The sequence below is a fragment of the Arachis ipaensis genome, chromosome B10 (assembly GCF_000816755.2).
Source record: "Arachis ipaensis cultivar K30076 chromosome B10, Araip1.1, whole genome shotgun sequence".
In the NCBI taxonomy this organism is placed as follows: Eukaryota; Viridiplantae; Streptophyta; class Magnoliopsida; order Fabales; family Fabaceae; genus Arachis; species Arachis ipaensis.
The window spans coordinates 21,721,896-21,732,519 of record NC_029794.2 but is presented as its reverse complement, the minus strand read 5'-3'; the positions used below and the strand labels follow the sequence as shown (position 1 = coordinate 21,732,519).

Genomic DNA, 10,624 nt, shown 5'->3' with positions numbered 1-10,624 from the left:
AAAAAGAAAAAAAAAAAGACATGACAGCTAAGAAAAACTCTGCGATTAAGACTTCAGTTAAGAATTGAAGCTGAAGGGCAACGATTAATTAAGGAATGTGAAAGCACCAGCCTACTCTATAAAGCAGAATAATGTAAGATCTAGAAGGAGTTTACAATATATGAGGATCATTGAAGTTTGAAACATCATGCTTAATATTACAATAGGGAACGATTCTGACGTAAGATCTATAAGGAGTTGATAATTTGTAATAGATAGAGATATATAGTTTTTTTTTTGACAGAAGATAGAGATATATAGTTGCATTACAGGAAGTTAAATTTTATAGTTGTTACTGGGGGTTATAAAACTCTTTTTTTTGTAGTATGGAACGGGGTCTAAAGTCCAAGAAGACAACCCTCTCTCCGTGTAAAAAGCTTCATATGCTGACTTGATAGTAAATAAACCACTAGGTCACTAACCAAGTTGGGTTGGTCTAGTGGTTAGCTCACTAGTCCGCTTAAGCAAGTGTCGGGGGTTCGAATCCCGCCTTGTGCATGCAGCAACCCATTGGCCAGCGGCAAACCCTTAAATGGAGCTCATTACCGCGACGGATTAGTCCTTAACCTGCCGGGTTGGGGGATACCGTGGGAAACCAAAAAATAAAATATAACCTTAATTTTAATTATATTTGTGTGTTATCAAAATTTCATCCATAGCAAAGAATTTGGCACAAGCAAACTTGGTCTCAATCTGCTGCCAGCATTGTGATTAATCCACACATGCAAAACAAACAAGAGAAAACCCTCCCACTCAACTGAGACAATTGCAATTTGCAAGCTTCGACTAAGATTCAATCTGCCCCGTTTGAATTACCGAAAGTGTTATTATGGAATCATCGTCTCCGATTTGCGAATCCCAAACGGACCCTCTCTCAACCCCTTCCTTCTCCTCTCTCAACGATCTCTGTCATGACCTTACCTCCCTACAAGACCTCGCCACTCGCGGCGCGTGGCGCTCCGTCATCGACAAGGTCTCACGCGCCAGGGCCCTCAACCTCCTTCAAAACCCTCACGACCATCTCACCTACCTTGCCTATAATGCCCTTGCCTTCGCTAAACTGCGTCGTTTCAACGAAGCCTCCGCAGAGCTTGATTCCATGGAGGACCTCGATAGCCACCACTACCGCTACGAAACCTATCCCAAAATCTATCATAACCGAACCGGTTCCATGGTCCCCTTCTCCCTTCGCTGGCTCCACGCTCTTCTTCCCATCAAATTAGGGCACAGAAATCAAGGTGTGGATCGCCTTTACACTCTTCTCGATTTTGTTCGCCAGAAGATCAGGGACAAGGAGACGAACAATCTGCAAGATTCGGTTCAGATCTGGAAGAAGAGAGAGGTATTCGTTGTGAATTGCATAATTGGGAACCATTTGAGTCACAAGGAGTTCACCGTGTGCTTGAGCTTGTTGAAGGAGCTGCTTTCGCGTGACTCTTTGGATCCATTGCTGGTTTCCCAGCTTGGCTATGTTCAGTTGCAGATTGGGGACTTGGAAGGTGCAAAGGTTTCGTTCTCCAAGGTTGAGGGTTTGGTAGAGGAAGCAAAGATGGGTAATAACAATGGTTCGTTGTTGTTGAGTGAGATTGAGATGATGAACCTTGTGAATAGAAACAAGGCTTTGGTGTATTTGGTTGGGAAGGATTATGTCTCCGCTGTTAGAGAGTATGAGGAGTGCATTGAGAGGGATGGTTCTGATGTTGTTGCCTTGAACAACAAGGCATTGTGTTTGATGTATCTGAGGGATTTGTCTGATTCCATCAAGGTACTTGAGAATGCACTTGAGACGGTTCCCACCGTGGCACTCAATGAGACGCTTGTTGTTAACTTGTGTAGCATGTATGAGCTGGCCTATGTGAATCACTCGGATATTAAGAGGACACTGAGCAATTGGATCGCTCGTGTCGCCCCCGACGACTTTGATGCAACTTGCACTCGGACATGAGGTAGTTTTGATTTCATTTGCAATTTGCACTATTCAACTGTAATTGATGAGTTTGTGAATTTTTGTTGATACATTGTGGTGCTATGCTAGTTTGATGAAATAAATAGATGAAACTTTATATTGATATACTACTCCGAGTTAGTATATCAGGTAGAAGTGTGATGTCTTATTGATTGAGAGATATGGAACTTACAGAGGATTGATGTAATGATTTATAAGTAGGTTATTGGTTATTTACTTATTTATTTAGGTATCTATAAATAGAGGAGTTCCTTTTATTAAATCATTAGAGAATAATTAGTAAACAGGTGGAGTTTTTTACATTTGAAGCCAAGAGGAACCAAACTTTTCTCAAAATTCTTAAAAATGCTAATTGGTATCTTGATGCATGATGGAGTAGCTAATTGGTGTATTTGGGAAATTTAGAGGGTGTTAACTGTTATCCTCTGTATCTCGTGTAATATTATTCTCTAAATGTTAATAATATCTCTCAACTTCTGGTGGCATACCCTTCCACTGGTTCATCAGGAGGGAAATTAATGTAACTGATCAACAATGCTTAGTTATGATATGCTTGGTAATCAAGGGAGTTCAGACCCAAAAAAATAAAAAAATAAAAATAATAATCAACGGTTTGCAACAGAGGTAAAAATAAAAGTAACTGAATGAAACATAATTCTTTAAAACAAAATTAAGATTAAGATTTCTAATTATCAAGGTTAATGTGTGTAAATTTGAGCATCCTAAATTAAAGATAAAATTGTTGGGAAGGGTTCTTTGAACTTTTCAATATGTAGGAGATAGGGAAGAGGTCTTTTGATATACTGTATAGCTCTATGCAGTCTTTTGATTTGTGGTTAATTATCATCTTGTAGCTGAAAATTTTGCTGCTGCACATTGGTGGATTGTACTGATTGATAGATTAGTATACCTTCTAACTTCCTTTTACCTCTAGTACAATCTTGTTAGACTTGGATCATATCAATAATGCATATTTGGGTTTCTATTTTGTCTAGGCAATACAAAATCTCGAAATATACTCTTGGCAGATGGAGTTGTCTTGAATTTTCTGATGATTTGTCTTTAATAAATTGCTCATTGTTTTTCTTCATCAGATATCCACTGTGGTGCCTTGTGAATAGGTCAGGTATGCAGTTTATTCGGAAAGTATAGGTAAATTTGAATCAGGATCTCAACTTATAAACTCGTAACGGCTTATTCTTAAAATCGTAAACTTGATTAGGGATCTAATTTTATAAACTCTTGCAGGTCCTTTCAAGAGTTTGATAACCTTGTAAATATATAATGAAATTGACAAATAATGGTTCACATCTTATTTGTAAGATTTCAATACTAGAATGATCAGTGTTTTGAGATGATCACGATTATATGGAAGTCATCTGTTACATTTACTAAAATCCTAGAGGAATTTAGGGTTGGGTTGTTTTTGTGGGTTATTTTCTTTGAACATTTTGATCAGGTAGATCTTACTTTCTTAGTTGACATAATTTGAATCTGCTATACATTGAAAATTGATATAACTCTTCTTTTCTTTGAACTTGATTCCCTATAAAGAAGGGTTTGGTTTGTGAGGCCTAGATGAAAGGGATGTGCTAAATTATTATTAAATTAAAATAATATGGGGTTGTGGTTATTTCTTCTCATTATATCCCAAATTTCCGATTTATTTTTATCTTTCCTTAAAATTTTACATATCATGCTATCAATCAATATTTGTTCTGTAAAAATATTATTTGTACACCAAAATCAATCACTAAAATTAATCATCAATGAATTTTCATATAAATATATATGTTCAATTTATTTTTAATGTGTATCTATAGTTTAATATATATTTTATATTAGTCGCCGATTTTGGGGTGCACCTACTGTGGTGGTTCTTTTTGAATGTGTTATCAACTTATCTCGGAGTTTAACCTCGAAGCGTGTATCTGGAGCAGGGAATGGGTTAAGCAGGCAGGGAATAATAAGTAACACGATGTAGACATTGGATTCTTTCTCTACTCTTATTATATTTTATGTTATAATCAAGAAAAAGAAAATAGAAACGTAAAGTTTTTCCTGCATTTATGAAATTTTAAGGGTAAAAAAAGGGGCAACGGACGATATTTAGGGGATGTGAATTTGGCGGCAATTTATTTTTGGTTTTTAAATAATCACATAAACCAATTAGAAAGAGACAAATAAACAAATGTAAATTCTACCTTATTTTTTTGTAGGAGGATAATAGGCAATAGCATTCCTCGGCTGTTTTTTTTTTAATTATGGAAAGTGTTAATGTGTAACACCATGAAATGGAGGGAATAAAAAAATTTGCACTGCTATGGGTCAGAAGAAAAACGCAAGGTGCGTTTTGTACTTCTTTATTTTTTTTTTAATTTAGAAATACACAAAACGTAGGTTACGTTTTGGCAATTTCAATTTTTTTTATGTTGTTTCAGGCTAAACGCATGTTGCGTTTTAATAAGCCAGAAAATTCAAATTTTTTTGAAGCCCACAAAATGCAGGTTGCGTTTTGTTAGTAGCAGAAACTTTTTCTTAGAAGCTCCAAAACGCAGGTTGCGTTTTGTACACAAAATAATATTTAAATCCATAAGTTTGTCTATAAATACGAAGTTCGGTTTCATTCATCTTCATCTTCACTTCTCTTACTCTTTTTTGCATAAAGTCCTTAGTGGGGTGTTTTTTTGGCGGATAACTGTGTCAAAAAAATAGAGTTAGTTGAGGCTGAAGTTATGGAAGGTGTTGCAAACTTGCGAGTATATTATAATGGTGAGGCTATAACAAACAAACATGAAGGAGTTACTTTTGTTTGTGAATGTCTGTTGTTATTTGCTATTCCATGTACCATGAGTTTTGTTGAGTTGCAAAATGGTCTTTGTAATAACATTCAAAGCCACATTTTGAAAAGGGTGAGCAATCTTTTATACAGAAGTCATGTGCAAGTATTTGATGGGCTAATACAGTTTCAAATAATGGCCATCACTGACGATGCCAGTATGCAGCAGATGTTGTATATTTATCAACAAATCCGATCTCACGTGCCGATGATAGAGCTGTACGTTGAGTTTGAACAGCAGTTGGGGATGGGTACGGTCGGCGACGAGGTCAATGTTGATGAGCTCAGGGATATAGATTGGGAAGAAGATAATAATGACAGCGAAGAGAAATTCGAAACTAACTATGAAGTTGATGACGAAAACGATGATGGAGACTTGGCAGGCAATCCGGCGGTGCAAAATGAAGTGAATGCCATTGTAAGCCAACACCCGTTTGGTGTTCCGTCTTTTATGCGGACTCTAGATCTCGAAGTCATGCATGCCCCGGAATTTCCTGAGTATGCGAATATGGGTATGTTATGATTATTAACTCAAGTTTCCTGTAGTGTTTAAATTATTTGCCTTGTCTGGTGGTGCGCATGTCGTAGGTGAAGGCAACGTTGCGGCAGAAGATGGCGAGTTTAGTGTCGGAATGGAATTTGGTTCGAGAGAGTCGGTGATATCTGCAATCAAAAGCTACACCATCTCTAGAGGAGTTGATTACACTGTGTATGAGTCTGAGGCGCAGACATTCTATGCAAAATGCAAGGGGTATGGTGCAGGGTGCGATTGGCTTATCCGAACTAGCTTGATTCGAAAAAAAGCAGTATCAGTGGGCCAAACAAAAAGCAGTATCAGTGGGCCATCCATCTCTTTGCAGTTGAATCATGATGCATGACACAACGATCTGTATAGGTATGCCAGACTGGCTGCCTCGAAATCCGGTGAAAATCCCGAAGTAGCGGTAGAAACTTCGAGTTCAACGATGCAGTCGACTTATCCGGAAACACAACCGTTCCGAGCACGCAGAAAATGTGCGCTCGGACGTAACGCTCAATAGACTCTTGAGTGTCACATGGCTCGAAATCTCTGCACCGCCGGACCCAGGGTATACTAACCTTACCCAATACGTGATCCTGCGGACCGGGCTCCCGACCAAAACACGTGAGGTAGTTCTCCACCAAAAACTGGTGACTGCTGTCTGATCTACCAGTAACGGGCTCCCCATTAACCGGGAGGCCAAGAATATATGAAATACCTTCCAGCGTCACTGTCACCTCACCGACCGGAAGATGAAATGTATGGGGTCTCCGACCTTCATCTTTTGACCAAAACACTCAGTAGTGCAGAATGACCTCTCAGTTCGCCTACTCGTGAAACGTGTTGAAACCCAGTTAGTGCTAGTGAAGCTGCAGCTACCTCGTTAAAGGTCTCTGGCGGATCTAATTTTCTGGGCAACAAATTCCTGATAGCCTGCGAAAAAAATTAACGATAAATAAAAATAATGATAATGATAATGATAATGATGATAATAATAATAATTATAATAATAACAATTAATAAATAACGTTATGATAAAAAAAACGTTTGTTTTTAACAGAGACATTATTATAAACATTTAACAATATACTAAATATTTTGAAAAAGGTTCAAAAACTCTAGCAGAGAAAGAGTACGTGCTCCGTACTCAGGGAGAATGAGAGAAGGAGAGAGCGGGAGAGAGCGTTTGAGGGTGAAACACGGTGAGAAAGATGTCCATGCCATCGAAAGAAATAAGGGGGTGAGCGTGGGAGGGTTTGCATCAGGCGTGAAGGAGGGATCAAGTAAGGGCAACCTTAGTTCTAGGGTGACTTCCAAGATTTCTTTCCGTGACAAGGTTATTGGTTCTACGGTAGCCTCAAGGATAAACCAAGCTGAAGCTCTAAATGAGGATTCCATGCAGTGGTCATCGGAAAACAAGGAGATCATATGCCTCCGAGAGTTTGCTTCTCTGAAGAGGCTAGAAACATTCTTTCTGAACCATACAAGGAGGCAATTGTGATTAAGGTTCTTGGAAAAAACCTTAGTTACACGGCCATGTTTCACAAACTGAAAGGGGTATGGAGGATCACCGATAGATATGAAATCTTGGATGTGGATTTTGGGCACTTCCTCGTTAAATTTGATCGCATGGACGACCGAGAGAAGGTTTTACTAGGGCGCCATGGATGATCTTCGGTCACTATATTGCCATCAAGCCATGAACATTGGATTTTAAACCTTGTGAGGACACTTTCGGGGAGACTATGGTTTGGATTCGAATCGCTGGTTTGAGCATATGGTACTATCAGGATAAAGCCATGATGAGAATTGCTTCTACTGTGGGGAGACCAGTCAGGGTGGATCTGGCTACTAAGGCGGCGGAGCGGGAGAAATTTGCTCGGGCTTGCGTGCAAATTAATCTTGGTTTGCCGGTAGTCCAGAGTGTGATTGTTGATGAGTTTAAATATAAGGTGGAGTATGAATGCTTACACCTTATTTGTGACAAGTGCAATTGTTTTGGGCATCTAGCAACTGACTGCAGAATGACCCCGACAGAGTCGGAAAAGGTGGATCGAAAGGAAACATCAGTGACTGAGACGACGGCCCGGTTGGTGCGGCCACAAGAAGCCTCAAAGGAAAAAAATTTTAAATTTGGATGCAATCCTGAAGATTCAGCGATAGTTGCAGAAATTGGGGAGGAATTGGGTGATATGTTGCATGGGAAGGAAGTGGGGTCCCAACATTTGGGAAATGAGGCTGGCTGGACCAAAGTCAGCGGTAAAAGGAGAGGAAAATTGAGCCAATCAAACAAAGCCTAACAAACCTCTAAAGACAAAGTGCCGGTGCACTAAAATCAGAAATTGGACCAGAACCGTGACTTTGGGCTACGTATGAGAGGAGCCGAATCAGGGGTGAAGACTGGGTCGGTTGGCGGATCTCAAGCACGCATGGCGTCTTCCAAACAGCAAGGGGTGAAAGGCAAAGCTGTCTCCGTTGCGGTGCCGACTTTCACTACCATTATAAAAAACGGACATAAGAGGTTGCGCCCTTCTTCTTTGCAGAATTCGCCGTCGACTACGAACTGCCTTGGCGACATCAGCAAGCAGCAAATCATCGAATTGGAAGGGTTGTCAGTGGAGGGACACAGACAAACCAGGCAACAACCGGGTAAGGACAAGAAAGTCTCAGGGGGATATGATGGTGGATCCTCATCATCTCGTTAGGGACTTCGGTTGAGGTTGGTCATTTTTACAGTACAATTGTTTTATGGATTATTTAGATTTAAGCTTTCTATTTTGGAATATTAGAGGGGCCTCTAATAAATTGACCCGAGTTCATAGTAAAGAGTTATTGAATAAATTTCACCCTACTGTTTGAAACCCATATTCCTTTCGAGAGGATGAAATCTTTTTGGAATAATCTAGGTTACCAGGGTGTTGGTATTGTTGAGGCTAATGGTCATAGTGGGGGTATCTGAGTTTTATGTGCTAATTCAAATATTTCTGTGAGAGTATTGGATGTAGTTGATCAATGTATCAGTTTTGAAACCACTATGGGAAATACTTCTAGTTACTGCAGTGCGGTGTATGCAAATCCGCATATACATCGGCGTAAAGAAATGTGTGGTGACTTAATAAGGATTTCTAATATGATCCACGGACCTTGGATTGTGTTAGGAGACTTTAATGATGTGCTGTTGCAGAGTGAAGTTATAGGGGACAGTTTAGACTTGCCAGAGCAAAACAATTTGCGAAAACATTGGAGGATTGTGGGCTGTTTGATATGGGGGCTATTGGGAGAAGATTCACTTGGTACAGGAAGGTGAGAGGAGGGGTGCAAGTGGCTAAGAAGCTTGATAGAGCAGTCATCAACCAGGACTAGCGACTAATGTTTCCGGAGGCTTATACTGAGGTGCTGGCGCGCTTTCACTCTGATCATTGCCCGTTGTTCACTAGGTGCAAGATGGCAGATAGGGCTACCAAGGGCCATCGTCCGTTCAGATTCCAGGCTGCATGGATGACTCATCCTCTTTTTAGGAATGTTGTTCATATAGCTTGGAATAAAGGAGCTCCGGATGTGGTCAAATGTTTATTGGAGGTTCAAAAAGATGCAACTAGCTTCAATAAAAAGGTTTTTGGCAATATTTTTGTTAAGAAAAGGGGATGGAGAGGCTTTTGAATGACGTTCAGATTACTCTAGAGAGTCAGGAGGATCAATAGCTTAGGATCAAAGAGCAAGTTTTGTATCAGGAATTGAATGATATCCTTCTTCAAGAAGAGCTGTTGTGGTATCAAAAATCTAGAGAACAATGGATGAGATATGGAGACAAAAATACAAAATTTTTTCATCTGCAGACGGTTATCAGGCGAAAGAGGAACAAAATTCATGGATTGTTTTTGGAGGATGGGTCTTGGGCCATAGAGACTTCGACTCTAGAAATGGCGGCAAATTCTTTCTTTCAAAAACTCTTTTCTACAAGGGAGGATATTGACCTGGACGCCATGGGGAATTTTCCTTGCCCGTCTCTTAGTACTGAGGCTTATCAAAAGCTAGTAGAACCAGTGACGTCTTAAGAGGTTAAAAGAGCTGTAATGACCATGAGTTCGTTTAAAGCCCCAGGGCCAGATGGATTTCAAGCAATTTTCTACAAAGAGTTCTGGGACTCTCTTAGCAATGATGTGTGTGGACTGGTTGATGAACAGATTTTTGTGTGGTCTAGAATTCACAAATATATTCTCATTGAAAGTATAGTTCCTAAACCAACAATAATCCTTTCATACAAAAAATTTGGTTGTCACAAGTAACAAACCCCTAATAAAATTGATAACCGAAGTATTTAAACCTCGTGTCGTCTCTCAAGGAATTGCAGGGAAGTGTGCTTATAATTGGTTATGGAAAAGTATACTTTTGGGGTTTTGGGTAAGAGACAAGAAAAGTAAATTGCAAAGGGAACAAACTAACAACTATAAAAGCTCATAGCAAGGAATGAGAATTGGAAGTTCTAACCTTATTATTGTCCTTAATAGTGATGAGAATTATTCATTGCTCCCACTTAGTTAACCCTCTAATTATGAAGGAAAGTCAAGTGGACGAATCAATTTGATTCCTCAAGTCCTAGTCAACTCCTAAGGAAAGACTAGTTTTAGTGGAATCCAAATCAACTAGCAACTTTCAATTATCAATCAACACAGGAGTTTGATAACTCAAGTGTCACTAATTACTCAACCAAAGCCAAAAGGAGAAAAATGTAACTTAAAACCCTCCCAAACATTTTATCAAACACTTGGAAGGCATAACACAAAAGCATAGAAAAGCAATAAGAGATAATAAAATCCCAACAACCAATTGAAAGCATCAAAAACATAAATTGAAGAAAGCAATCATGAATATGAAATACCTCAAATTGCATTAAATGGAAAATCAAATCTAACATGAGAATTCATAAACTAAATGGGGAAGATTACGTAATCAACAAGGGAGATGAATAAACTAGAATGCCAAGACAAATAAAAGTAGAAGAGAAACTAAATTAAACTAAGATAGAAATCTGAATTTGAGAAGAATTAAAGCTAAAAATCCTAAAACCTAGAGAGAGGAGAGAACCTCTCTCTCTCTAGAAAACTACATCTAAAACCTAAATTATGAATAATGATTGATTGCATGATTGATGCCTTCCCCCTTCAGTCCTTGGTCTTTTTATTCTTTTTCCACCAAAGATTGGCTTCAAAACTGGGCCAGAAGCCCTCTTGAAATCGCTGGGTGCGATTTCATTAAAGGT

The 10,624-nt window shown here is 39.1% G+C and overlaps 2 protein-coding genes across 3 annotated transcripts; both read left to right on the top strand.

The window, feature by feature from the left end:
• On the top strand, positions 700–3,402 carry LOC107623514 (trafficking protein particle complex subunit 12). 2 transcript variants are annotated; one of them, XM_016325822.2, is made up of 2 exons: positions 700–1,985; positions 3,001–3,402. In XM_016325822.2, exon 1 carries the CDS (start codon positions 869–871, stop codon positions 1,982–1,984), a length of 1,116 nt encoding a protein of 371 aa, XP_016181308.1. In that variant the 5' UTR covers positions 700–868; the 3' UTR covers position 1,985; positions 3,001–3,402. The 2 variants fall into 2 exon arrangements, with proteins under 2 accessions (XP_016181308.1, XP_016181307.1); XM_016325821.2 differs by having other exon boundaries at positions 702–1,985; positions 3,100–3,402.
• On the top strand, positions 8,399–9,419 carry LOC107620436. Its single transcript, XM_016322594.1, has 3 exons — positions 8,399–8,667; positions 8,802–8,976; positions 9,201–9,419. Exons 1-3 carry the CDS (start codon positions 8,399–8,401, stop codon positions 9,417–9,419), a joined length of 663 nt encoding a protein of 220 aa, XP_016178080.1.

Bases quoted from the DNA above. Each gene is read 5' to 3' on its own strand.
- LOC107620436 (XM_016322594.1), top strand. From the start codon at position 8,399: ATGGGAAATACTTCTAGTTACTGCAGTGCGGTGTATGCAAATCCGCAT. The intron at 8,668-8,801 runs GTGAGAGGAGGG...GTTGTTCACTAG, and splicing joins GATTCACTTGGTACAGGAAG to GTGCAAGATGGCAGATAGGG. The intron at 8,977-9,200 runs GTTTTTGGCAAT...TTTCATCTGCAG, and splicing joins CAACTAGCTTCAATAAAAAG to ACGGTTATCAGGCGAAAGAG.
- LOC107623514 (XM_016325822.2), top strand. From the start codon at position 869: ATGGAATCATCGTCTCCGATTTGCGAATCCCAAACGGACCCTCTCTCA.